General features: G+C 40.1%; 2 protein-coding genes across 5 annotated transcripts; one reads left to right on the forward strand and one right to left on the reverse strand.

The window, feature by feature from the left end:
* rfng (RFNG O-fucosylpeptide 3-beta-N-acetylglucosaminyltransferase) lies at nucleotides 1–9341 on the reverse strand. The gene is made up of 9 exons (XM_003217313.4): nucleotides 9211–9341; nucleotides 6239–7531; nucleotides 5496–5544; nucleotides 4988–5090; nucleotides 4502–4655; nucleotides 3560–3645; nucleotides 3303–3468; nucleotides 2618–2703; nucleotides 1–2419 (listed from the first exon to the last, which is right to left on the reverse strand). Exons 2-9 carry the CDS (start codon nucleotides 6734–6736, stop codon nucleotides 2353–2355), a joined length of 1209 nt encoding a protein of 402 aa, XP_003217361.1. The 5' UTR covers nucleotides 6737–7531; nucleotides 9211–9341; the 3' UTR covers nucleotides 1–2352.
* On the forward strand, nucleotides 9305–27678 carry gps1 (G protein pathway suppressor 1). Of its 4 annotated transcripts, none has more exons than XM_008104574.3 (15): nucleotides 9305–9438; nucleotides 12210–12354; nucleotides 16878–16970; nucleotides 18505–18686; nucleotides 19889–20053; nucleotides 20591–20726; nucleotides 21010–21087; nucleotides 22556–22616; nucleotides 22888–22973; nucleotides 23252–23346; nucleotides 23851–23956; nucleotides 24876–24956; nucleotides 25083–25220; nucleotides 26382–26516; nucleotides 26632–27678. In XM_008104574.3, exons 2-15 carry the CDS (start codon nucleotides 12244–12246, stop codon nucleotides 26704–26706), a joined length of 1542 nt encoding a protein of 513 aa, XP_008102781.1. In that variant the 5' UTR covers nucleotides 9305–9438; nucleotides 12210–12243; the 3' UTR covers nucleotides 26707–27678. The 4 variants fall into 4 exon arrangements, with proteins under 4 accessions (XP_008102781.1, XP_003217340.1, XP_008102780.1 ...); XM_008104573.3 differs by lacking the exon at nucleotides 12210–12354 and adding an exon at nucleotides 12405–12608 and having other exon boundaries at nucleotides 9333–9438; XM_003217292.4 differs by lacking the exon at nucleotides 12210–12354 and having other exon boundaries at nucleotides 9307–9438.
* Nucleotides 27679–27778: the final 100 nt, after the last annotated feature.

Raw genomic sequence — 27778 nt, forward strand, 5'->3', positions numbered from 1 at the left:
TAACAAACCAATAGTCCAAATCTTTATTTTTCGTCAGTGCTCTGCAATGACAAAAATCTGCAATAGTATGTGCCAAGGAACCTGATTTCTGTATTTATAATTACCTACGCAATTGTGCATGAAATTTATTGGCATATTTTGACAAACTTAATTTTTTACTGATAATTTGTTTTTTGGTATAAGAAGAGGTGGGAAAGAGCAAGAAGAAACTGGAGGTACATGTAGGGAAAAGGTACATAACTGAATGGGATGGGGTGGTGGCAGTGGCAAATATTCAAAAGAAGAGACAACTGCATAAGAAAAGCTACTCAACTACTGACAGCAAGACACCCTCTCACTCCTTGAAATAGATACATGCATGTTTTCCAGCATCTTCTGCTATCAGAGCTCTAAAATGGAAATATTCTGAGATTGAAAAATTGATATAAAACAAGAATAAAAATTAGGCCATGCCAGGGTTGTGTACCCCTGCTCTACTGATAATTTTGGAAATTAAAGTATGCAGCAACTACAAGTCTCTTGATATACTGATAGTATATGCAGCTGCTATCATGGGGTGCAAAAGGAATTGTATCACTTTAAGAACCACAATCATAACTGTTACTTGAGGCTTGCAATATTCCAGCATATCTGGTCATCATGTTCCCAAGTAATGTGCTATGTCTACAGACCACAAAAATTCCAAACATTTAAGGCAATGCTCTAGTTGTAATTTCTTATTCTTAGTGAAGGGATTGTTGTGATAATTTTTCAGAAAGAAGGCTAAAAAGCAGAGTACACTTCATCAGTACCAATTATTTACAGTAGAGTCTCACTTATCCAACATAAACGGGCTGGAACGTTGGATAAGCGAATATGTTGGATAATAAGGAGGGATTAAGGAAAAGCCTATTATACATCAAATTAGGTTATGATTTTACAAATTAAGCACCAAAACATCATGTTTAACAACAAATTTGACAGAAAAAGTAGTTCAATTTGCAGTAATGCTATGTAGTAATTACTGTATTTATGAACTTAGCACCAAATTATCACGATGTACTGAAAACATTAACTACAAAAATGCGTTGGATAATCCAGAACATTGGATAAGCGAGTGTTGGATAAGTGAGACTCTACTGTAATATTTTTTGAAAATATTTCCCTAAAGTGGTACAGATTGTGTGAAACATGTTAACAGTCTGCCAATTTATCAAGTACATGTCATTTCAGACTGTGACACACAGCACTACCTCATCACATTCCCAAATGCAACCCTCTGCTTTTTTGGTGAAATCTGCTATATTTACAAGGAGGGTTACAACAGTCCTGTGTGATGGCTATTTTTTATTCTGGCTGAAGGTTAGTATGAAATGCTTTCAGCTTTGAGCCTCAGAAACACGTTTTATAAAGCTGATTCAGTTAGAAGAGGTAAAAGACCCTTAAACATTATCATGTTTGCCTAACCCCTTGGACGCAGAATTCAATAATATTATTTCTTCATTTATTCCAGCATACTGATTGTGAGATATACCAGGGATGTGAATGTACTGTCATTTCAAGAGACAATATATTCTAGCATATTGATTATGAGATGCACCATGACATAGATAACAGCTGCAGCATAAAAACTAAGATATATGCAATGGTCCAGCCAACATATACATGGATTTCAGCTATTCTGAAATAGTGGTCAGGGCATGTAGCGTCCAAGACAAATCCATTTGAGACTTGAAAGTGAAGAGTTTGTGGACATACATCTTTTAGGAAAGGAATAATATTAAATTCAGGCATAATCCACTTTTCAAGAGTTATACAAATAAAAGTTCCATCATAACCTAGAGCACAGGTTTAGGGAGTACGTCTTCTGAAGATACTGGTCCATCTCATATGCACTAGAAGAGAAACAGTCAATTTCTTTCAATTACAGTCTCATAAAAAACAGATGCTGAAGCAGAATGAATATGCTCCTAACATGATTACTTTCCGAAACAAGGACTTTTGTCTTCGCATTTGCAGTGTCAAAAGCTTATTTTGTTCCTGGCATACTGAGAGAAAGGAGATTTAGCCCTCCACCATGTTGCTGCAATGCCAGACTGAAAATTCCTGAGTTTTTACCAATGCTATACATTGCATTAGGTTTCAGCTAATAGAAATGACATCGATAACATTTGAAAAAGGAGTGAAAGAAGCTTTCTAAATGGGTTATAGTGTGCTTCAAGACTAAAGACTTTGCAAAATACTATTTCCAATAATGGCTGATGTGCCTGCAGACTTGTTTTCACTTTAATCCTTGTTATTTTTCTACAAGGACAGCTTTAGCTGCTCATTTGAAGAAAGATCAAAGAGAAGATACATCTGAAACAGCAGATGTCACTTCACCATTAGAGGAGGGCACCACAGTGTGTCAGGGTGGAGGAGGCAATGGACAGATTTGAATCTGCAAAGAGAAAGAGAAGAAACTGGCACATGATTTAAAACATTTTGATCTACAGGAATACAAATCCTGTAATGCAGTCATACTTTTGTAGTAAACCAAAGAAGGAAATACTGTTTTCTGCTCTTACGTTTTGATTTCTTGACCTAAAATCTCAAAGGAAACAAACCCTTCACTTGGAAGACTGATGTACCTACATACCGAGTTGGATCTTGCTGTACGCTGAATACTTCATCCACAGTCACGACATTACGTTTGTTCTCAGGACCACCATAACTCAAAGTAATCTGGAAAAAATATGTACAAACTCCAAAATTATACTTGGGCCTAAATAAGAAGCATAGAAAAGGAACATGAATAGAGCATGTTCATTAAATTAGCATGTCTCTGTGCTAAGCCAAGTTCCTTTCTCTCCAAAATGTCTGACATCTTCACAATATACTTTAAAATTTTTGATCGTAGTTTCATTCTTCCTCACTTAAAAGTATCTCTATTATCTGTTGACTCTTTCACCCAATTTATGTTCTTCATCCACATAATACACTTTCCAATTCCCACTTTTATAATCCATTCTGATGTCAAGCTGTTTCTCAAGTTTTATTTGATAAATTGTATTCTAGGACTGTTTTATTCCAGAAGAGCAACTGAGGGGATATCTATGCCTTTTGTTCAAATACTTGTACTGATTTCACTAGTGTTTCTTTCTCTTGGACTCTCCATGATCACGGTGAACCTTCATTAGATGCATCTGCATGTTTTTATTATATGCCCTAAACCCTTAGGGATAAATTCAACTAAAAGTCTACTCAAGCAGATCTATTTTCTGGAATGGCAGAAGGAAGAGGCAATTCTTTGGCTTAAGTTGGATTTGTCCATTTGTCTATACCTGTTTGAGCACAGTGTCACCATGCAACCGCTGCAGGTTTTCCAGATGAGAGTGGAACAAAGGGCTGTGCAACAATTTCACTTCCAACAGGCCTTCAATTATATAGCCAATGGTGCAATCATCAGGGAGACGAATCCTTTCAGCGGTGCTAATGAAACTTCCCAAACTGTTCAAAGACAGGGTCAGAGAATGAAATCATCCTACTTTTTCTTAAGCTTTGGGTTTGGATGGGAAGCAGTTCCCCAAACTGCACTTACCTAGCCCAGGGACTCATCTTGAGGGCAAGGCCTCTGCTAATGCAGAATCCTGCACCTCCTGTGGCAAACCAGAACTTTGCAGTGGCCTAGCAAGATAAACAGAAAGTGGTCAGGAAACAAAGCATTCCTGTTCTGATCAGCTGACCATGTCACATTTGATCCCAGTAACAGATTAGAATGCATAGAACTCATATCTAAATGTGTCTAATTTGTATCATAATCTGATATAAATAGCAATCGATTCATGGTAAGCATTTATGGAGATAGCACAGATAAATACCAGTCTCCACCAAAACCTAGTGATATCAGCAAAGAGATAACAAATCAAATTTTATTCTAGTGGGTGAATTTCTTATATGTATTCCCAACTCTTTCTACTGTTGCCATGAACTGAGTTCTGTAACACATATAGGTAAGCATGTATAGTTCACAATTGTAATAATATAAAAGCTGCATCATAAAACAGTAAAGTCAGTCAATATAAATTTGTTTCTAGAGCCACTGAAAAAGCAGGTTAATAATGAACAGTATATATGTAAAGTTATGCAAAAATAGCCTAACCATCTGCAGACCAGTTTGTTTCTTGTTCCACAATGCAAAATGTAATTATTTTCACTTGTTTCCAATAAGCTCCTTTCCTACAATATGCAGTTTTTAGTGTTTTGTATCTAAAACAATATCTACCCAAGAAATAACTATCAATTCTAAGAGTAGTAAATATATAACTATATCAACCTAATTCAGTTAGTAAAATGCACAACACCACACTACAAAAATGCTGGAAGATCTGGCTTGCCCAAGTTGCAATTGCTTGGCCCATGTGTGGCTGGACATCTTGGCAACAAACAAAGGAAAATAGGAATTTCTGCTGAAAGTAGGTAAGAATAGAGGGACAGTGCAATAATCTGAGAAAATAAGAATCCAGTTAGAGAATATGCTTACTGATCCATCATTCCGGACATGGTCTGCTGCTTCAATAGGATGGTCTAGACTTGGTCTCCCTATATACACATCTTGGCTGTGTGAAAAAGCAGATAGCAGATTCAGGAGATTCTTCACATTCACATAATTGTCGTCATCCACATGACAAAACCACCTGCAGGAAAAGTAGACAAGAGACAAGTATAGAATAGGTTACACAGAATTAAGAGCTAGCTCTTTGTGTTATGTTCTCTTTGGAGGAGATCCTCACCTATTGGAATTACAACAGCAAAACAGCAGATCTACTCACTGGGCCAAGAAGCGAAAGATTGAGAAGCTTTTCTCAACTGCCCAGAATTAAGACTGTATCTTACTTTTACTTACTATTTTTTCCAGCCCAATGTGATTTTATTTCTTTTATGCTTATGGGAAGCATGCTAACTCACTGAAAGCCAAGAAAGGAGAATTTCAAGGTAAGTAACCATGAAAATAGTGACTGCTACTTACTTTCGTCCAGATTCAAGAAATTTATCATATTCTACTGACATCTTGCAACACAGAGCTTGCCGGGTATGAACAGCTGAACAGTTGGTATTGATGACACGGTCCCCTGTAAAATAAAGATGACAATTGGAGAATCAATATGATTTGTAAGAAAAAAAGGTGAAGTGAGGCTGAAATATGAGGAAGAGGTAGAGCATATTCATAAGTCAAATACATATAGCACAGCAGGATCCACCCATGCATCAATGGAGCCAAGTTATAAGTAACATGAAATGGAAACACCTAACATCAAACTTGAAAGACTTGATATGAAACCATGAAATTATAACTATTTAATAGTTACGTAGATTTCAGATGCCACAAAGAAAGCACACATGCAAGAATGGCACAAGTGTGAGTGGATGACGGAGTCACTGCATATGGGTGAAAACTTTGGGTTATGGTTAAAATGTGACATGTCTCAGCAATAACAAATATGCCATGACTTCAAGAAATCTGGCAGGCGGCTCACCTGCTCTGAGACGTAGTTCACCATCTTCCCAGTCTGTGAATATAAATGTCTGTGGGAAGCACAAAAAAACAAAGAAATGCCTCTTGAAATTTTGAAAATGGTACTAATACTGGTTTTGGTCAGAACAACCTTAAAAGTAAGATGTCCTTTCACTGTGTGCAGATTTAATCAGCAGACTTTATTATTTGGTAAGATAAAGCTAAGTACATCATCCAATTTTGTAAATTCCACACACCCCAACCAAGCAAAAACTCCTCCTAAAATAAAAACTGATAGACTTCATATCCCTTTCTTCTACCATCAAAAAACACTTAACAGATCTTTCAAATGAGAGAAACTCCTGGCTCTGTCAGAATGTCTCCTCATATAGATGAGATAGTGATATATGTAGATAAACGGGTACTCCCTGCTCACATACAATGAATAGAGAGAGAGAGCAAGTCTCTTAATACTTAACTGATGAGGGGTGGTGCAGCTTAAATGGCCGAACAACCTACCTTCACATTTTCTTTGCTTGAAACAGTTTGCTCTGGAGAGCTTAGCTTATTAAAACTCTGCCTAACATAATCATGGGACCAGAAGAAGGGAAGCACAAAAATATCTTACACATCTCCAGGAAAAAAGAGATATTAACATTTGGGTGTGATAGTGATGCATGAAAAGGCACCCTGGTAGCAAGCTAAAAAATAATTTTACTGATAAACAAGTTTATACTTTAGTTTTCTGGGAAAGTGTATTCTTACCAGTTCCTTGGCCTGAGAAATCCAGGTTTGGAAGAGCAAGTTTAGTCTTGTTTTGTGATATTTCCTTGTTGTTTTCACAGCAATGAAGACATCGTTCTGTTCAAGCTTTTCCTTAGCAGTAACTCTGGTAGGCTCTATGTGGTCTTCCATCATGCTATTGAATTGATTAATTGGACTTCCATTCATCTTATCATTAGCTTTTAGTTTGGATCTCCGAGTATCTATGACATAATTATTCCACTGTTTTACTAGGTCCTCTTTCATCAAGGGCACAATATTATTAGTCTCATCATCCAAACGATCAGTTGAGCTGGATTCCACTTGAAGTAGGGTATCATTTTTGCTGGAAACATTCAAAAGAAGTGGTAGACGTGGTTGTGGATAACTTCTGGATCTCCAACTGGCCTGAAATCTGGGAATTAGCAAGAGGAGAACTACACAGACAATAACAGAGAGCAGGAAACAGATCTTACTGAGCCTAATGCAAGAAAAGCTCATTCTTCAGCCCCAAGGGCCTTTGCCATACTGGAAAGCTGGAACATTGTTTCTGAGAGATGCTGCTGCGGCCTTTGATGTGAATCCATGAATCTGTCCATCACATACTAGGAATGTACCAGTTACATAGCATCATTTTTATAGCACTAAGACAACACAGAAATTGATTTTTTTTCCAATTTCTGACCTCTGGAATGGTCATCCTAAAAGCAGAACACAGGAATTGTCTTATGTTTTGGCTGAATCCCTAAGCCACTGTATACCTTGAGTTGTTTAAATAAGAGTCTAATATGGCACATTAGCTAATAAGCTGAACATTTAGGGGTCATAAGCAAAAATCAAGTTCTTGTGAGATCAGTAAAGAGACCAGTCTATGTGCACACACACAGTCTATGTGCAAAGTCCGATCACAGATATATCTGATCCAGTATTATTTAACTGGCAGTTAATCTCCAGCATCTCAGGCATAGGCACCCACTGATTCCCTGGCTGGTACTATAACTAGAAAGTTCTGCATGTAAAAAGTTCTGTATACTGGAGTCTCCTCTGGAGGTTTTTAAGCAGGGGCTGGATGGCCATCTGTTGGGAGTGCTTTGATGGCGTATTCTTGCATGGCAAAATATAGTTGGACTGGATGGCCCTTCTGGTTTCTTCCAACAGTATGATTTCATGAAAGCCTGGCTCTGTTAGTAAGATGCTGCCATTTCTTGCCAACATGTCGTATCAGCAATGCATCTGCATTCATCTTCAGTTGGTATAGGACAAATAATCACAAAAATATAAAAGTTTTGCTGAAAACTAAACAAAACAAAAACAAACCCATAAGTTTAGACATTGTCATAGCATCATAGAATTTAACACTCTGCAGTTGGGTACATACAGAAACATTTTTAAAAAAACTTATACACACATATAGTATAAAATATCCTGCTTTTCTCCCCAGAGTGGGACCCAATATAGTTCTCATATATGGTCAATTTAATTTTTTAATAATAAATCTATATAAAACAGAAAATAAGGGTTTTTTTTTAAAAAAAAATAAACATCTGAAAGGAAGATCCCCTACTCACATGTTATAAGTCTGATCAAACCAAATGGACTTTGCTTGCTGGTGAAAGAAAAACAGAGAGAGGGCCAGCCTAGCTTTCCATGGAAGGGTCTTCCAGGGGCAGTGGAGCAGGCAATGAAAAGGCCATCTCTCATGGGATAGCGGAGGGACCTAAGATTTTCCTCTGTATATCTGTATGTAAGCTTATATGACTATAGTAGGCTTGTATGACAGAAAAGAAAATATAATCAAACAAAATTCACTTATACAAACCCAAGATGCACTGCAAGTTTCTATCATAGGAGACCTATTTAAATATCACAATTGTCTATATTCCACAAGATGGTTATTCTGTATAATTTAAAGCATATTATATGTAGTATATTTAATGCCATGTCACAAAAAGAAAATGAATGAGTCTTAGCTATGCTTTTTCATATAATTTTCATTTTCCTCAACTTAAATAGATAAAAGATTGCCAAGAAAAGTTTCATTCAACTAAAACTTCCTTTTTTCAGTTGACCATGTTCTGAATGTTTTTGTTATAGGCCAGTTCTACACAGAACGGTATGTGTGTGAAAGTGCCTTGAAGTTGCTTGCTGATTTATGGCAACCCCATGAATTTCATAGGGTTTACTCAGGCAAGCCTAATTTCCTCCCTCTGATAATCTACCTATAACAAGTGGAATTAATTGGTGCTCCCCTATCCAAGTACTAATCAGGACTGACTCTGCTGAGCTTCCAAGATCAGGTAGGATCTGGTATCTTCAGGGTACTTGGGTCCAATGTGCAAGCACATTTATATCCACTGATTTCACTGGGTTGAAGCTTACCTTTGAGTTTGCCCTAAGCTCCCCTGAAAAATGTCAAAAGTAACATAGGTATGCAACATTAATTAAAACACTAAAACTCAACACAAAGTGCTCAATGCACATTCAACCAACGCAAGGAAGGGAAACCTCAAAGGAAAGGATCACAAAGTGGTCCTGTGCGAGTTTATTCAGAAGTAAATTCAATTTATTCCCAATTGCTGTGCAATAAAAGTCTGTGGACGAATTCTAACCCGGGTGTGAGTTCACATTTCAGCCGAACAGCCGACACTGTTCTTTTTCTGCGTGGTTCGCCAGCAAAGGCCGCCCTGGGCCTAGGCGACCGGAATCTGATGCCCGAAAGCCCGCTTTGGGGTGCCCATGCTGGTTGCCATGGGAACAGCTGCTCTCTTCGCCGCCCCCCCCCCCCAGCTGGCTCCCATGGCAACAAAGGAAGACACCGACCTCGGCATCCCACCTTGCTCCTTCCCCCGGTCGTCGGCGGAACGCGCAGAAATCCCGGCCTCCCCCACCCGCCCCCTGCCTGCGGGCAGCATCGCCAGAGCAGTCTTTGCGAGGTGGAGGAAGCCCGGAGCCACCGCCTCGCCGTTCTCGCTCACCACAACGACGGCTCCCCTCAAGATACGGAGCCACCTGTAGCCGGGAACGCTAGATAGGATTGTACCAGAAAAGGGTGCCGCGGCCCCTTTAAAGCTTTCACCTGCGGAGCGGATGTGATCCAGCTACGGAGGGTGACCCGGAAGTGGAAAGGGGCAAGCGGGCTGGGCCCGGAAGTGCTTGGCGCGAGGGTCAATATGCCGCTACCCGTCCAAGTCTTTAATTTACAGGTATCGGTGAGGTTTCAGGGGGAGGGGGCCGGGGCCGGGGCCAGGAGGGGCGCGCGCGCGGGGAGGGGCCGCGGAATATAAGGCTTCTCCGGCTGAAGAGGGGGGGGGGAGGGGAGGAGGGCGCCCGCGTGTCTGCCTGTCATTCTGGGAGGCCTGTCTCCCAGCACGGCCTTTGGCGGGAGAGGAGAGGCCCGGGGCCTCGGGGAGCTGGCCTCGGCGCCTCCCCATCCGTCCCATCCGCTTGACTTTGGGGCCGGCTGCCCCCCTCGGCCTCCTCTTAGACTTTTGTAGAAACCGGGCCTTTGGTCGCCGAACTACAAGAATGCCATGTACCTGTGTTATGATGGGAACAGATATTCTTTATGTTGTTGAAGGCTTTCATGGCCGGAATCAGTGGGTTGCTGTGAGTTTTCCGGCCTGTATGGCCATGTTCCAGAAGCATTATCTTCTGACGTTTCGACTGTATCTATGGCACGCATCCTCAGAGGTTGTGAGGTATGTTGGAAACAAGGCAGTTGGGGTTTATGTATCTGTGGAAAGTCCAAAGTGGGAGAAAGAACTCTTGTATGTTTGAGGCAGGTGTGAATGTTGCAGTTGGCCACCTTGATTAGCATTGAATGGCCTTGCAGCTTAAAAGCCTGGCTGCTTCCTGCCTGGGGGAATCCCATTCTGCCATAGGGGAACCCACAAACAAAGCACCCCCACAGATGTCATTCTGTTTATAAGCCTCCAAAGAAGGAGGTTCCTCCAAAGAAGAAGCTTCTATCGCACTCCAAGACAGCAGCACATCCCTCTGCAAACAGCACTCAAAGGCAGAGTATTCTGCCTGATGTTTAGGTGGAGTCTCTCTTCCTGCCATTTGAATCCATTACCCCATTGTGTCCTAGTCTCCAAAGCAGCATAGAATAAGCTTGCCCCTTAGCATTGAATAGTCGGGCTGTGATGCAGGCTGGATAGCAGCCAGCTGCAACAAATCACTCTGAACAAGAGATCATGAGTTCAAGGCCAGCCTGTGCCTGTGTCTGTCTCTGTACTATGTTATGGCTTTGCCTTATATGTGTGCAATGTGATCCGTCCTGAGTCCCCTTCGGGGTGAGAAGGGTGGAATATAAATACTGTAAATAAATAAATAAATAGCAACAGAAAGGAAGAAACTATGAAAATGAACAAAATCTGGCTACCAGTATTAAAAAAACTCTAAAATCAGGACAGCAAATAAAGAACACCACTCAGAAACACACAGAAATTCCAGGCATGAATCAATCACAGCCAGATAACAACTCCCAACAAAGGATTCCCCCAGGCAATAAGCAGCCAGACCTTGAAGCTGAAAGGCTATTTCTGGACAAGACAGCCCAGAAAACTCACAGCAACCCAGACATTCTTTAGTTCTCCTCAGTGTGGGGGACAAAGTGTTTAAGCCACATTTTTAAGGGTTCAAAATCCTAAGAAATGCCAGGCCCCCGGAAGTGCCCAGGAGAGATGCATGATCTTTCATTGTCAACCCTTGAGTTTACTTTTATCCTCTTTTTCAGAAATAGTGTACATGTTAGAAAAGTCAATGTGTTTTTGAAAGGATTTTATTTCACTCCTCCGCATTGCAATCTATAGTCATGATAAAGAACTGTATTTTTATAACTGAGGGCACATATATGCTGTAGATTTAATGTGGATAGATACCACTTTAACTGCCATGTCTCAATGTTTGATAATCATGGGAGCTGTAGTTAGGTGAGGCACCTGTCCTCTTTGGCAGAGAAAGCTAAAAACCTTGGAAAACTACAATTCCTAATATTCCATAGCATTGAGCCATGGCAGTCATATTAGTGTCAAGCTGCAGTATCTCTACAGTGTAGGTACACCATGAGTGGCATGGAAATGTTTGATCTCTATGACATGCTGCTCTGATGTTGGATGCAAATCTTATATTCATGACAAGGTTTGCATGAGGAGAAAACACACATTGCAGCTGAAAGTTTAGAATAAAGGCATCAGTAAAGGATAAGGAAAACTTAGAAATATGTCCAAAGTGCACCTAACATTATACCTTTTGCACCATAAACAGTTTTATTCAGGCCTTCAGATGGGAGAGTATCTTTATATGGGTCAGTGTTGTTGCTTTACAGTATCTCTGATCTTAGAAGATGTCCCTTAAAATATATTTTATTATAAAGCTTCAGAAGAAATATTCATATTTCTTCTAGCATGAACCTCTGTGCTCAACCCAAAACTGATAGTTTATGATTAAAGTTGGAATGTTAGAGCATAAATATGACTGTTCTTTTGGCTAATACTTCTTCAGTTCCTTGAGAACACTAGAATGGGTTGGAATATAACACCTTTTGAACCTACAAAATATGTGGCTACATGTGGTTCATATTTAGAGGGTGAGGGTTGGCCATGCTGAACTTGGACATTTAGCTTCTCAGCTTTGTAATGCCTGACTGAAAAATTCTGGACCATGGTCCATTTGTCTTCTAGGTGTTTCCTGAATTTACCTCAAACATTTCATTAATAGCCATGGGAAATTTCCTGTAGTGGAAATGTTGATTAGAGAATGCTTTGTTGCCAATATCTGCTTTTGTAGGTTTTATGAGACTGTAGAGCATAATAGAGAGATATTGCCTAGGAGAAAAATCAGATTGCTTTGCGTATTTTATCTATCAGTTAACACATAATTAGTATAAGCCATAATGTCCTGGGATTTATTAATCAACCATTAGTTGACAATAAAATACAGCATCTTCATGTCCAATTTCATCTTTCTACAGTTACTTCACTGTACCTCCTGTGAGCTGACAGTATATGATTATGTGGAACGGGGGAATGTGGCTCAATAACACAAATGTGAAATTAATGAAGGCCTCCAGTGAAAAAGAGAAAAAGCCAGAACATATGATTCTAGCCCTACCATGCGTGAGTTTTTTGATGACTGCAGAGGCATTAACTTCCTTTCTTTCCTTTAGCAGCCAGCAAGCTCTGTGTCAGGGCGAGGGGGTACAGAGAGTCAGGACAGGATGAGGGATAGTTCAGTTCCGAGTTCAGCTTCTTCGTCAGTGACAGATCTGTTCAACACTTCCCGCAGCAGTAGGTCAGACCTCTTCCTCCCAGGTACATCTGGAGACTTCAGCCTGAGTGCCTGCTTATCAGCCTGCACCCTACTCTATGAGGTATCTCAAAGGAGAAAGCTCTCGGGGGGGTCTGAGTGAGAACTGACTTGAGTTTTAGTAGCAATAAGGCAACAGTCGGCCCTCCGTATCCACTGATTTTGCATCCATGGATTTAACCATCCATGACTTGAAAACGTTAAAAAAATCCCAAAAAGCAAGCCTCAGTTTTGCCATTTTATATAAGGGTTATTACAATTTACTACACCATTGTATATACAGTAATGGGACTTCAGCATCCACAGATGGTCATATCCACAAAGGGTCTTGGAACCAAATCCCAGCAGATACTAAGGGCCCACTGTATTTGTTAAAATACATTCCTTTCTCTAAAACAAATTTACTTCTTGTTGTGTCATTTTCACTTAGTTAAGATATCTTTAATCTAGCATCTAAGACGGTGTCGTGGGTTGGCATACCAAGGATATGGAATTAGGAAGGACATCTGCTTAAAATGTATTTTATCCTGTCTTCCCACTGTGATATACAAGCCAGATTACAAATTTCTTGATACAATAACATTTAATAGTAGTACTAAATAAACCAAGTAATAGGCAGATTTTACAAGAAGGCTTTTATTTGATATCTGAAAATCAACAACTCAGGAAGGAAGTACACAACTGAAGGGGCATCACTGAAATGCTTCTTCTTGAAAGAAGGCAACATTCCCATTCCCCATCTATAAATTTAAGAGCACCCAAATTAGGCCTTCATTAAAAACCTAAACAAATGTTTAGTGTTTGGGTGAACACACTGAATTCCCCACCCAACCCTTCCTTCAGGGGCCCCATGACTCCTACTGTTACTTTTGCTGATACTGACAAAATTTGCTGCTGCAATGGTAAGCACTCCCTTTCCTAATGTTTTTTCCCTTCAAAACAAGGCACACAAGTATATTCACTGTTTTTAAGGGGAAATTGCAAGGCGTTTTCTTCCAGTTTAGTGGCAAGACAAAAAACAGGATTTTCATTCTGCCAATCATTGGCAGATTTGTTGATAGCAAAGAGATCAGATGGGCAGCGACAAAAATGGACAGAGGTTCATGTGGACTATGTTCCCAGCCCTGACCTTAACAGTAAGTATAGTGCATATAAAAGAAGACAGTCTTCTATACAAGTAAATCTGTTTTGTGTTTTGATTCCAGCATTAGCTCTGTTCATTATTGCTAAGGGATCTAAAACTGTTTTAATCCGTCAAAAAAGCTTTACCAAAATTTATTGTCTATTAAAGGCTTAACATCCATTTTGTGAGGTTCCTGTATCCAGGCCATTGCAGCTAAAGGACTGGAAAGGACAGCAGGGTTGATCTACCTAAAACCTTGGAGAGCTGCTGACAGTCCAAACTGATAAGGGGCAAATAACCAATTATTGTTGCCTTTCCACTCCCATCAGCTCCAGCCAGCACAGTCAGGGGGCAGGGAAGGTGGAGGAAGTCCAACAACATCTGGAAAGATATTCTCACAGGATGAGGATAGATGGGACAATACAGTGACATTACTGATATGTCTTAATCTGTTCCTATCAATTCTGATATTTCAGAATGTAGGACTGGATAAATTCATGAAAATCTAGATCTGTCTTTCTCGTTTTGGCATACAGTCAGCAGAAACAACAATAATTAGGTCTTCAGAGAGAACTGAGAGTAGAGTCTCCTTGCGAAGAGAAAAAGCAGAGTAGAAATAAACATAATAATAGTAATAGGGCCAGGCAATTTACTTGTCATGATTACATAACTTCATTTTCTGGAAACTCTAGAAGATACACTGTATTATTAGCTTCATATGAAACTTTTTGATGTAGAGATGAGATTGAGAAATGTTATTTCACACATTCTTTTTTCTCTCATGTTTTTATAGTGAAAGAAGTAAATTTCAGTGATAGGATATTTAAAAGGTCATTCTTTCTCTAAACTGAGTTTTTAACCTTTGTTTCAAACATAAGAAGGGAGATTATGCATCTTGAACCCTATTGGAAGAAAAAACGATGTGGTTAAACATACCCCTTCCACTGCTTCTCAGTTTAAAATAAAATCTTGTCAGTGCCTTATTGCTTAGTTAATGGAGATCATGGACAAAGCTTGCAGTGCTTCATTGTTGCCTTCCTGGGACCAAGAGAGTACCCTAGCTCATCACCTTTGCAATGCAGTGAAAGACTGGTAATAGCCTATATGCAGCCTTGCAAGAAAAGATTGTTTAGCCATTGCCTCTCTTTTAATTGGAGAATTCTTGATCTGCTTCCAAGGGACTACAGGTTTCTCAAGAGCATAGACCATGGGAACAACAATATAGGAAAGCTATTGCTTACGTGTATGTGGGCTTTATCTAATTGACAATTGCAGGAAATTAGAACTTAAAGACCTTTAGTTAAGTGTAGCAAGTGTTCTAATTAAGACAATGGCTTGTTGTAGACCAAATGATGCCAGATCTCTTCTGGCTCATACAGTATCTTGATCCCTTGCTTATTGTGTATGTTGTCCATTTCATGATTTTAATACATGATTTTCATATGCAATGTCTCTGTTATACAAGATAACAAATGTGCATGGTAGAAACTGTAAATTTATTTATTTATGCCATATCGATTAAGTCTGACTTGCCTTAGTTCTTGACCTCCTAGTTGAGTTGCTAGTTAGACCTTTCTTAACCTGCAGCTCTATAGATCTGCTGAACTAGGATCCAGAACATCCACAGTCCAAGCAGCCATATATCTTCTTGGTGTTCAGCACATGTGGAAACTCTTGTCAACGCCCCCCCCCCCCCCCAAACTGGGCATGCAAGGCAATTACTCCATGATTTTTAAGACATAGATAAAAATGTTTATCTTCCCTAACTAGCACTGGCCAATGATAAGATATTCCAATTTTTTAAATAAAACTGTATCTGGGGAGCTAAGATTGGGAACCACAGACTTGAGTCACTAGTCCCTAAATCCAGTCTTCAAGATAAGAAGCTATTTCTCCAAAAGTGATGTATTTTCCTGGGCCTCTGTGTGATAGCTCATGTGATCATCATACTTCATCAGACTCCTTAGCTATGTCCATGATGGTATTGTAGAGCTGTACTTATATTTGGCTTGTATCCTCAAATTTCATTTTAGCCTGGTACCAAATATACTTAAGCAAATTTGATGTGGAGCTTCCATGCTCTGTGATTAGAAATCAAGAATATGTATGATAATTTTTATACAGGTTTGGCAGAAAGATAAAAAATGTTTATCTTTCCTAACTAGCACTGACCAATGATAAGCTATTCCAAAAATTTTAATAAAACTGTATCTGGGGAGCTAAGGTTGGGAACCACAGACTTGGATCACTAGTCCCTAAATCCAGTCTTCAAGATAACAAACTATTCCTCCAAAAGTGATATATTTTCCTGGGCCTCTGTGTGATAGCTCATGTGATCATCATACTTCACCAGACTCCTTAGCTATGTCCATGATGGTATCGTAGAGCTGTACTTATATTTGGCTTGTATCCTCAAATTTCATTTTAGCCTGGTACCAAATATACTTAAGAAAATTTGATGCGGAGCTTCCATGCTCTGTGATTGGAAATCAAGAATATGTATGATAATTTTTATACAGGTTTGGCAGAGTTATGGAATATTATCCACACATACAGAGACATCCTACTTTCTTGCTTGCTAGCTTTTGGGAACCAACATTTGGATATGGCTTTTAGTATTGCTGAAAGATGCATTAGGAAATGTAATATTGCTTTTATCTGTTTAATGAGATTTTACTATATTTTAATATAATTTTGGACTCTTCTGTATTGATGCCTATTCAGAGACTTCAACATGGGATAGGATATATATACATAATAAATAAGTACAATCTTGGTTGAATAAAGTGAGAAAAAGAGGCATTTCTTTTTTGTTTTGATGAATTCAGTTTATTTTTGTCCTATATAATAGTAATAATAGTAATAATAATAATAATAATAACAACAACAACAACAACAATTTTATTTGTATTCCACCCTATCTCCCCGAGGGGACTATGCATAAAATTGATAAATACCTGAGTATGCCTTTGATTCTCTGTGATGGTTGCCCTTCAGGAAAATTATCAACCCTCTCCCACTCTGAAAAACCATTGAGAGCAAAAGTTGCTTGAGTGAATGGGTAGTGTGGAAATCTTGACAGTCTTCAGGATAGATTTGAAAGAGAAATTTTCATTTTCTGGTTGTAACTGCTGTGAATTCAAGCCTTTCCCAAGGGGCAGGGAAAGAACTTCCTGAATTCTGTTTCATATACAAACTTTGCTGTTACAGGGTGCAGTAGAGCCCATGCAGATTGATGTAGACCCTCAAGAAGATCAGCAAAATGCACCGGATATCAACTATGTGGTGGAGAACCCGACGCTGGTACGTGTTGGAATTGCAGCTATGACATATCATAGCAAGACGTTCAGACTTAACCTGTAAAAACCTGGATTCTGCATCTATCATGAATTTAAACAAAGGTTATATGCAACACCCATGAAGCTTTCAAATTTTGCCATATTCCCACATTATCTGTTTATGCTGTTTATCTGTTTATGTTTGTCAAAAGTTCAGGCAGGGAACCTTGGGATATTGAGGAATAAAATGTTTATTGTCAGAGGAAGGTGGCCATATATAGGGAATACAGAAACTTCTATGAGTAGTGTTTACAACTAATCAGCAAAAGCAGGCCACAATTTTTCTTTTTCTTTTATTAACAGCAATATTTGGATTATATTCTTGTATGTGCAGTGGGGGGGGGGGGAAACAAATCTATTTTGTTGTATTTTTTGCAATAGAACTTCAAGTTAAGTCTGTATTGCTTTCCTATTGTAAATGGGAATTGTGAGATTAATCTACAGTGATTTTCTGATGGCTGTGCAATGGATTTCTTGAATAGGGGATTGCTATATTCTTAGCTGTACCACAGTTCACTGGTTGAGCTTGGCATAGCTCTAAAAAAACTATCTGACCTGTGAGCGAAAGCCAGAAGCTGATGATGATGATAATTTCTGTCCTTCCTTCCTACTGAGGTGATTCAGGTGGCTTGTACATTCATTTATTGAAATGTTTATATAATGCCTTATACAAAAAAATCTCAAAGCAATTTACAAATGGCATTAGAACAGGGCAAACAGTTTAAAAATACAGTAGAGTCTCACTTATCCAACACTCGCTTATCCAACGTTCTGGATTATCCAACGTATTTTTGTAGTCAATGTTTTCAATATATTGTGATATTTTGGTGCTAAATTCATAAATACAGTAATTACGACATAGCATTACTGTGTATTGAACTACTTTTTCTGCCAAATTTGTTGTCTAACATGTTGTTTTGGTGCTTCATTTGTAAAATCATAACCTAATCTGATGTTTAATAGGCTTTTCCTTAATGCCTCCTTATTATCCAACATAGTCACTTATCCAACATTCTGCTGTCCCGTTTACGTTGGATAAGTGAGACTCTACTGTATTGAAAGAATTTAAACTACCTAAAACATTATTGTACAATATGAGTTAAAATAAGAAGATTTAAAAATGTTAAAAACTTTGTATAACAATATTTAGACAGCCAGCAAAGTGCAATGGTTTGAGCATTAAACTATGACTCTGGCAACCAGGGTTCGAATCACCGTTTGGCTTTGGAAATCCGTTGAATAGTTTTGAGCAAGTCACATTCTGTCAGCCTCAGAAGAGGGCAAAGGCAACCCCGCTCTGAACGAGTCTTGCCAAGAAAATTGCCTGAAAGGTTTGCATTAAAGTCACCTTTGAAGGTACATAACAGCAGCAGCATTTGGGTTGAATTAATGAGGCCTAAATGAACGTTTTAACTTGGCACCTAAATGAAGTGAGTGTTGGTGACAATTGGGCATATTGCAACCGAAATGATACCTTTTCATCTTGCTGGGCCATTCAGGATCTGGAGCAGTATGCAGCAAGTTACAGCGGCCTGATGAGAATTGAGCGGCTACAGTTCATTGCTGACCACTGCCCGCAGCTGCGTGTAGAAGCCCTCAAGATGGCTCTCTCGTTTGTCCAAAGAACATTCAACGTTGATGTGTATGAAGAAATTCACCGGAAGTTGACTGAAGCCACCAGGTACTGAGAGGAAGGTCTAGTTTACCTGAGTGACTGATTGCCAGGTATCTTTTCTTAGGTATCTGGCAATCCTTTCGGTCTACTTTAACATCTAGAAAGTCAGTGCATACACCGTGCCCAAAGACAGAAGATTTTGTTATGGTTTTCTGTATACATTTTTGATGCTCACTAAGTTGAGGTGGTAAATGTGTGTTAGTGGCAGTGGAAACCCTAGGCAGGGTAGGGATTTAGCATAAATTACGACATTCTAATCACTTCTGATCTTCCTAGTTCTTTTATTATTATCCTTAGGTGAGATACAGCCTGCTGCTCCTTAGCAGAAACTAGTAACAAAACAAGGTGGCCCCAATCCTTACCTGACATTTCACACTGATTCTGCAGAATATTTATTGATCAGTGGTTGCAGTCCTTTATGTTCATAATAAAACTTTACGGTTATCGCAGAAGTGAGAAACGTGTTTTTGGACTACAAGCCCCATCAGCTTGAGCCGATATAGCTGATAGTTAAGTATCATTAACTTAAGTTCAACAACATCTGAAAGGCTCCTGGATTTCAGATAGATGTGGACCTCCACTTTTATTTACTCCAAAAACTGTGTGCTTATAGTATAGGGGCCCCTGGTGGCACAGTGTGTTAAAGCGCTGAGCTGCTGAACTTGCGGACCAAAAAGTACCAGGTTCAAATCCCGGGAGCGGAATGAGCGGCCACTGTTAGCCCCAGCTCCTGCAAACCTAGCAGTTTGAAAACATGCAAATGTGAGTAGATCAATAGGTATCACTCCGGCGGGAAGGTAATGGCGCTCCATGCAGTCATGCCGGCCACATGACCTGGAGATGTCTATGGACAGCGTCAGCTCTTCGGCTTAGAAATGGAGATGAGCACCAACCCCCAGAGTCAGACATGACTGGACTTAACGTCAGGGGAAACCTTTACCTTTTACATCTTAGGGAGATGAGAACCTTTACCTATTTTATAGTATTGCATTTATCACATTTTAAAGCATCTGAATCAAGAGTTCTTATTGACTGCAAGTTGAACATGAAATGAAGCTAATTGGTTAATTAGCAGCAGAAGGAAAAAGGATGTACTTTTTCTAGTACATCCTTTTTTCTTCTGATGCCTATAGGTTATTACTGCTATACAGATGATGCATGGTTGCCCTACCCCTTCACTTGCTGTCTCTTTACTGCTTTCTTTCCAGAGAGTTACAGAACACACCGGATGCTGTCCCAGATGGGGGGATAGAGCCCCCTCCTTTAGACACGGCGTGGGTTGAAGCTACCCGGAAAAAAGCGCTTCTGAAGCTGGAAAAGCTAGACACAGATCTAAAGAACTATAAAGGGAATTCAATCAAAGAGAGCATCAGGTGATGTGCAAAGAGATAAGCTACTACAAAAATATCCAGATTTTACAATAATGAATACATATCTCAAGCGCAGAATTATGTTTTGTCCATGGGGTGTCTCAGAAATATTGTATGGGTTTGTATCTGGTTGCAGTGAACTGTGGGTAGACAATGCATACGATAGACTCATTGAGAAATCCAACTTCAGAAATCAACTAATCTGTGTAGGAATGTCATCTCAATGACCTATTTAGACAAAAAGATTTCCACCTCTTTGGGACCACAGAACCATTCCAGAAGCCATTTTGTGGATGGTCACTGAGTGCCTGAGCTGCTTCTCTTCCACCATGCGTCCATCCCAGATATTGTATCACATGCATATTGTGCTGTTTGAGGGAGTTGTATGCAGTGAGGCTTTAGTATGTACTAAGTTTGGTTCCAAGACTCCCCCAGGTTGACTTATTGGATCAGAATTAATAGCTTGGTTTGGTTTGTGGTGTTCTTGGAGTTCTTACATGCTAGTTTATTTATGTCAATGGTCATGTCCTTTCTTTCTAGGAGAGGCCATGATGACCTGGGAGACCACTATCTTGACTGTGGGGATCTTAGCAATGCCCTCAAATGTTATTCACGAGCCCGTGATTACTGCACCAGCGCAAAGCATGTTATTAACATGTGCCTCAATGTTATCAAGGTAAAGAGCAGTGTCAAGCAATGGCCCTTGTGGAGGGAAATTCTGGTTCAGAGGAGGTTTTTGTTGCAGCACCCAACCACCACCAAGAAAGTCTCCCTCCTTTTCTCTTCTTGCCATTTGATATATGCACCTGCTGACCATCAAGCAAATTCTTAATGGTTCCAGCCAGCTGTTAATTTTTGACCATAACATCACAGAAATGTTCTTGTTCATAGAAGCCTATAATGTCCTGCCAATATCAACTCCTGTTGCAGTGCTGAGGTGCCTCCTTGTTTCCTTGCAGGTCAGTGTTTATCTTCAGAATTGGTCCCACGTCCTGAGTTACGTGAGCAAGGCAGAGTCAACACCAGAAATTGCGGAGGTACTAAGTGTTTTACAACATGTTATTGCTTTATACTTTAATACAGTTGTTATATTGCATTTTCTCCTGGGAGCCCAGCATAGCGGAGAAGATTCCCTCTCATTTTACATGCACACCAATCTTGTGAAGTAGGTTAGGCCGAGAGATAGCAACTGGCCCAAGGTCACCCAGCAAGACTAATGGTTGAGTGGGAATTTCATTTGGGTCTCCTCATTTTCAGGCTATTGAAATTGCTACAGTATTTTGGCTCTTAGAATATCCTTCAATGCCGTGGATTACTAAGGTGAAATCATACCAAATCCACAGCAATATTTTGATTAGTCAACCAAAATATGTTAGAAGTGGATGAGCTTTTGGGTTCTCGCTGAAATCTTACTTATCTAACAATGATGTACTGAGTTTGCAATCTCAATTTTTTTGGGCAAAGCGATTAGCTGCAGAACTTGTGGCCTCATTTTTAAAGGTCATTAGTTTCTTCTTCCATCATTTCTTTTATACAATCTAACACAATACGATAGTTTTGAAGAACCTGAAAACATGGATTTTTTATCTGGTTGGTCCTAATAACAATATTGTATTATGGTACATTTTGATCTTATATGTAGACTGCACAACTACCTTTGTTTTGAAATTATTCTGGCTTTTGAGGTAAGGAAACTTGTTCAGAGCTATCTTATGTGAATCAGTGCAGAACTCTCCATTTCCTCACCATCCTGAGTGGTGTTTGGTTCTGCACATATTCCATGGTTGGAGTTTTTGAGTGTACCCATCTGCCTTTTCAGATGAGTTACTTGGGCCATGCTGCGGGCCAAGGAATTCACATAGCAGAAGTGCCTCCTCAGACAGGCTTACTTAATAGAAGGAATTAGCTGAAAGGCTGCTACTTACTAGAGTAGGGCCCAAATCCTGTTTCATCTGTTTCTTTCGTGGTTTTGTACCATTTTGTCCATTCGGATTGCACAGAACAACCCCACGGGAACAAAAGAAACAGTGAAACAAAAGGCAGGAGGGAACCATAACCATTTGGTCAGTGGATTTTTAGTGCTTGGCTGTAGGCCCTGGCTCGCAGGGCCTTCAGTCAGGTGCCGGGCACTCGATGCTCGTTGGCCCTGCCTGCTGTGCCTATGAGCATCGAGGGCTCAATGTCTCGTAGGCCTGGCTCTCAGGACCTGCAGTCGAGCACCAAACGCTTGATGCTCAGTGCTCACCTGTAGGCCCTACAAGCTGGGCCTACGAGCCATTCAACGCTCGATGCTCGTGGGCCCTGGCTGCTGTGCCTACCGTCGAGCGCTCGACCGTACCCCCGGCTTGCAGGGTCTGGTGCTTTGCTGCCCATTTCTGTAAGCAGCGGACTGAAACGGAAATGGGGCCATACAAATGGAACAAACAGAAACGGTAAGTAATTCCATACAAATGCACAAGTATACTGCTTACTCACATATTAATTCTCTATCTTCTCCCCTTATAGCAAAGAGGTGAACGGGACAGCCAGACACAGGCAATCCTCACTAAGTTGAAGTGTGCTGCAGGTGAGTGTGTGGTTTTCTTGATTTGTGGGGAAAGCCTTGGTTTTTGGTTCTGGTTAGATGTACAATGGGGATGGGGTGGGTTTTTTTTTTATTTTCCCCAGTTGTTTTGTCAAAGGACCATGCTCCCTGTATTTATATCCCTAATCCCTAGAAATGTAGATCTTTCTAGAGTTCCCCTTGTAGGATGCTGTGACCCCAGTACAGTATTATGTCTTTGCCCATACATATACTTAAAGTACTGGACAAAAGACTAATTCAATCTGTTTCTTAGGCTTGGCTGAGCTGGCTGCCCGGAAATACAAGCAGGCAGCAAAATGCTTCTTGTTGGCCTCATTTGATCACTGTGATTTCCCTGAGGTAAGAGTGAGAAATAAATATGACAAGAGGAGCAGTGGGGTTGGTATGAAATAAAATGTCAGGTGTGATCCCAGTTGTGGACTGAATCAAGATTGGATTAATTCAGGGAGCAGCTGTGTTTTCCTTTGATTGTTATGAGTGTCTTGAAAACCAGCTGTTCCTTGTATATAAGACCCTGGATAAGATGCATGAGACTGCCTTCCTTTGCCTCCAGCTGAAGTTAAGAGTTTGTGCTCACTGTGCTCTTCTTTAGAGGTGATCCCTTCTATCTTTTCCAGCTGCTCTCTCCTAGCAATGTTGCTGTATACGGTGGCCTGTGTGCGCTAGCCACCTTTGACCGCCAGGAACTGCAACGCAATGTCATCTCCAGCAGGTGAGGGATTTGTGGACCTGTGCTCATGAATTAATGTACTCAGTTAGCACAACATGTTCCATTGAAGTCATTGAGCCCCACTGTCAGATGCAACAACATGGGATTGAATTCTTAAGTTTCTTGTATCTTTTTTTCCCAGTGCAGGGATGAGGTTTGTGGATCTTTGCACAGATAAATAGCCAGAAGGGAAATGATTAAGCAGTCTCTGTTTTCCAGTGTCATTCTCTGTGGTTGATTTTCACAAACTAAACAACAGTAGAATGATAATCTCTCCACTCATCCTGACAGACTTTCCACCACTGAGGGGCCAATATGCAGGATTCAGCAATCTATGAGTTCTTTCCGTTTGACACTCCTTTAGTGTGCCATTCCCTTAGGATCAGGCCTCCAGCCTTCTGGGATTCTCACAGAGCTGTAGAATTCAACGGTTCTGCCGTGATGTCCTGCTTGCAGGGGATGTAGGGAATGGCTCATTTTGGGCCCTGACGTCTGTTTTGTTTTCAGCTCCTTCAAACTCTTCCTGGAGTTGGAACCACAGGTGCGTGACATCATATTCAAGTTCTACGAATCTAAATACGCCTCATGTCTCAAGATGCTGGATGAAATGAAGGTAGGTTCTGGGGATTTCCACTTTCCCTGTTAGGATCAATGACTTTTCCTATTGGAGAAAATGACTTTTCAAAACAAAAGCATCAAACACAGATCAGAGCAAGAAAGGACTGAGTCAATGAACTGAATTTGGCAACTTAGCTGTGTTGCACCTGTTATTTGCTAGTTGTACTCATTCTGTGCACAATTTAAGGTGCTGGATTTAGTCTTTGAAGTTTTAATTATTTGGGACCAAGCTATATTAAAGACTGCTTTCTTCTGTAACCTGAACGTTTCTGCACCATTATCAATTATGGGAAATCACAGGGTATTACGTGGACTTGTATGTGATCTTAATTACACTTCCTTCCCCAGCCTGTAGATCGCAATGTAAAATGAAAACATTTTAGATGGTGAGAAATAAACCCCCAAATGTTTGAAAAGTTTGGTATATTAGCTCTTTCCTCAATAACATAACCATAGGTAGATCAAAATGCAAAATGAAAAATAACTTTTGGGTGTCTCTGAATGTACTGCTTTAGCCCACCAGGAAGGCAGAGAACTAAAATGTCTCTTCCCCCATCCTGTGTCGTTGCCAATCCAGACTAAGAATTTGCCTAGAATTAGTACGGAGCTCTCTCTGTTGGGAAAAAGAGACTGTTTCCTCTTTAGAAATGACAAAATGAGAGAGCAAGAACTTGTTTCTACAAAGTTCTCTTAATTAAAGTATTCTGGATTAAAGTATTCTGGGTTAACATTACATTAAGGGCGTAGTACATACACTCAATGTACTGTTAACCCAGAATATATTTTCCCCTGGTATTTCTCTTTAGTATATTTCTGTTTCCATATATAGTTGCTTCTTGTAGCATCAGGGATATGGGTTGCAGGTTTGAGGCTGCCCCTGTTAATTCGTTCCCTGGTATCTTTATTTTGCTCAGGATAATCTGCTGCTGGATATGTACTTGGCACCTCATGTGAGAACGCTTTATACTCAGATCCGAAATCGGGCCCTTATACAGGTAAATGCTCTGCAGGATTCCTGCTTGAAGAGTAATGGGATTATTTGATTTTGTCCCGTGCTGAATGCAGCACAGAGAGTCATTAATAGGCACCTTCCTCTTTCCACACTTCTCTTCCATTTCTAGTATTTCAGCCCCTATGTTTCAGCTGACATGCGCAAGATGGCCACTGCATTCAACACTACTGTAGCAGCTCTGGAGGACGAGCTCACTCAGCTGATCCTAGAGGGACTGATTAATGCCAGGATAGACTCTCATAGTAAGGTAAGGGCCAGTCACACACCAGCTAATATCTGCATTGATGAAAGCTCTGTTGACCTGCCAAGAACTGAATGTGCCCCACGTTCCTTTAGTAGCTGTGTACAAATACAGTAGAGTCTCACTTATCCAACATAAACGGGCTGGAACGTTGGATAAGCGAATATGTTGGATAATAAGGAGGGATTAAGGAAAAGCCTATTAAACATCAAATTAGGTTATGATTTTACAAATTAAGCACCAAAACATCATGTTATACAACAAATTTGACAGCAAAAATAGTTCAGTACGCAGTAATGTTATGTTGCAATTATTGTATTTACGAATTTAGCACCAAAATATCACGATATATTGAAAACATTAACTACAAAAATGGCTTGGATAATCCAGAAGGTTGGATAAGCGAGGCTTGGATAAGTGAGACTCTACTGTACCACCATGAGAAGCCAGTGCCTGCATTGCTTGCTCAAATACTGTGATTTAATATCCTGATTTGAAAACCTAATTTGGATCAAGTGATTTTAATGTTTATATTAGGTAATTTTAATTCAATGTCCTCATGTCTACATGTTTTTTTATCTTATGTTTTTATTGTTTTATTGATTTTAATGCATAGTTTTATGTTTCTTGTTTAGCTTTTATGATTTGGTCTTATATGCATGTTAGGCATTGAATTTTGCCATTATTACGTTGTAAACCGCTTTGACTCCCCCCTGGGGTGAGAAAAGTGGTATATAAATACAGTAAAAGAAATAAATTAATAAATAAATAGTCACACAAAAGATTTGACTATTTTGGTAAGAATTAAAGTGACAGAAGAGAGTGTTTCTGTGGGAGTTATCCTAAAGGATTATTTATTTATTGCATCTATATACTGTTTTTCTCACCCCTGGGGGGATTCAAAGCGGTTCCCAACATAATCAATGGCAAAATTAAATGCCTTACATGTATAAAACATCACATATCAAAACAACAACGGCAATAGGTTAAAACCATCAAAATTATAAATCTATAAAACAATCACACACAATACATAAAACATTTAGACCTTACAACAATCCCAAGGTTATCTTTAACTACTTCCATATTTCCATGTTTCTGTAACTCCCCTCTCCCTGCTTTAAAACTCTCTAAGTCTCTCTAGCAACTTTCTCCCTTGTTTTTTAGATTTTATACGCACGGGATGTTGACCAGCGCAGCACCACCTTTGAAAAATCCTTGCTGATGGGGAAGGAGTTCCAGCGTCGCGCCAAAGCCATGATCCTACGAGCGGCCGTCTTGCGTAATCAGATCCATGTGAAGGTCAGCAAAGAGCCTGGATTTGGGGTTCCCTTTTCTTTGCTGTAATTGTGGTAACTCATGGTCTGTGTCTAGCCCATTGCTGACCGGGCCCGTGGTCCTTATTGTTTTGTTGCAGTCTCCTCCAAGAGAAGGAAGCCAAGGTGAACTCACTCCAGCAAACAGCCAGTCCCGGATGAGCACCAACATGTGAAGCTCTCTGAATCATCAAAAGACTCTTCCCCCTTCCCACCCAGGGCTGTGTGTGAACACCTTGTCTGCACCACCAATCCTCCCTTGGTGCCTTTTCAGACTCTCTAGGTGTGGGAGGGGCAGGACTGTTGGGGACATGCCTTTAGAGTCTGAGAAACTCCTCTAGAACAGAAACCTCCATTAGATGCAGCATTTTCAAGAACCTGCAAGCGTGTCAGGACTGGGGTGTGTTTTGTCCAGGGTGTTTCCCAAACAGACCTTTCACTTGGCTTCCTTGAGCTGCCAGCAGAGCTTTCTAGTTTCCATTCAGTAAATTATATAGCATGAATCTGGAGGGACAAGTGTGTGTCTATACAACTTCTTATTCAGATAGACACAGTATCCCAGACCCTCCAAAACCCTCTCGAGCAACACCAATAGGCAACCTGGCAGAATTACTGTTCACTTAGTACAAGCTCTGTGTTTGCATTTACCCTGAATCAGGCCAACTTCAGACTGTTCTTTCCATTTTTAGAATCCAGATTCTGCCTTGTTCTCACAGCCTTCCTTGTCCAGATTTCGGCTAGTTTTGATCTTCCTTATTCAGATTTACTAGCTTATTTGTGCACCAACAGAGGGAGTGAAATGGCAGGGAAGGGCCTTCACTTGTATCTGGGCAGAACCTCACCTGGCTCTCTGAACTCCTGGAACCACTTATTTATCCTTTGCAAAAACAAGGGGGAGGGGGGAGTTGTGGTAGTGACCCCAGGCCAGGCTCTAATTGTGTTTTGTTAACAAGCATAGTTTACATATTTGAGTATGCCACAATTCCTTTTGTTTAGGATTTATTCATTGGGGATTCATCCCAGGGACAAGTTACAAATTTGAACCTAGCCCTTGACAACTCAATAGATTTTCTTCAGACACTGTTAATGCTATTTAGTTTAAAACAAAGTTTTCTCCTATGCATTAAAAAGCATAATTGTAAAGATGACTGCAGATCTGAGCACTAATTCTTTCTCTCCTCATGGACATACCTCCTAAAATTAGAAACAAGACAACCTTTTAGCATAGATGTTTGAGGAAATGACAGA

This window comes from Anolis carolinensis, chromosome 2 (assembly GCF_035594765.1).
Source record: "Anolis carolinensis isolate JA03-04 chromosome 2, rAnoCar3.1.pri, whole genome shotgun sequence".
Taxonomy (NCBI): Eukaryota; Metazoa; Chordata; class Lepidosauria; order Squamata; family Dactyloidae; genus Anolis; species Anolis carolinensis.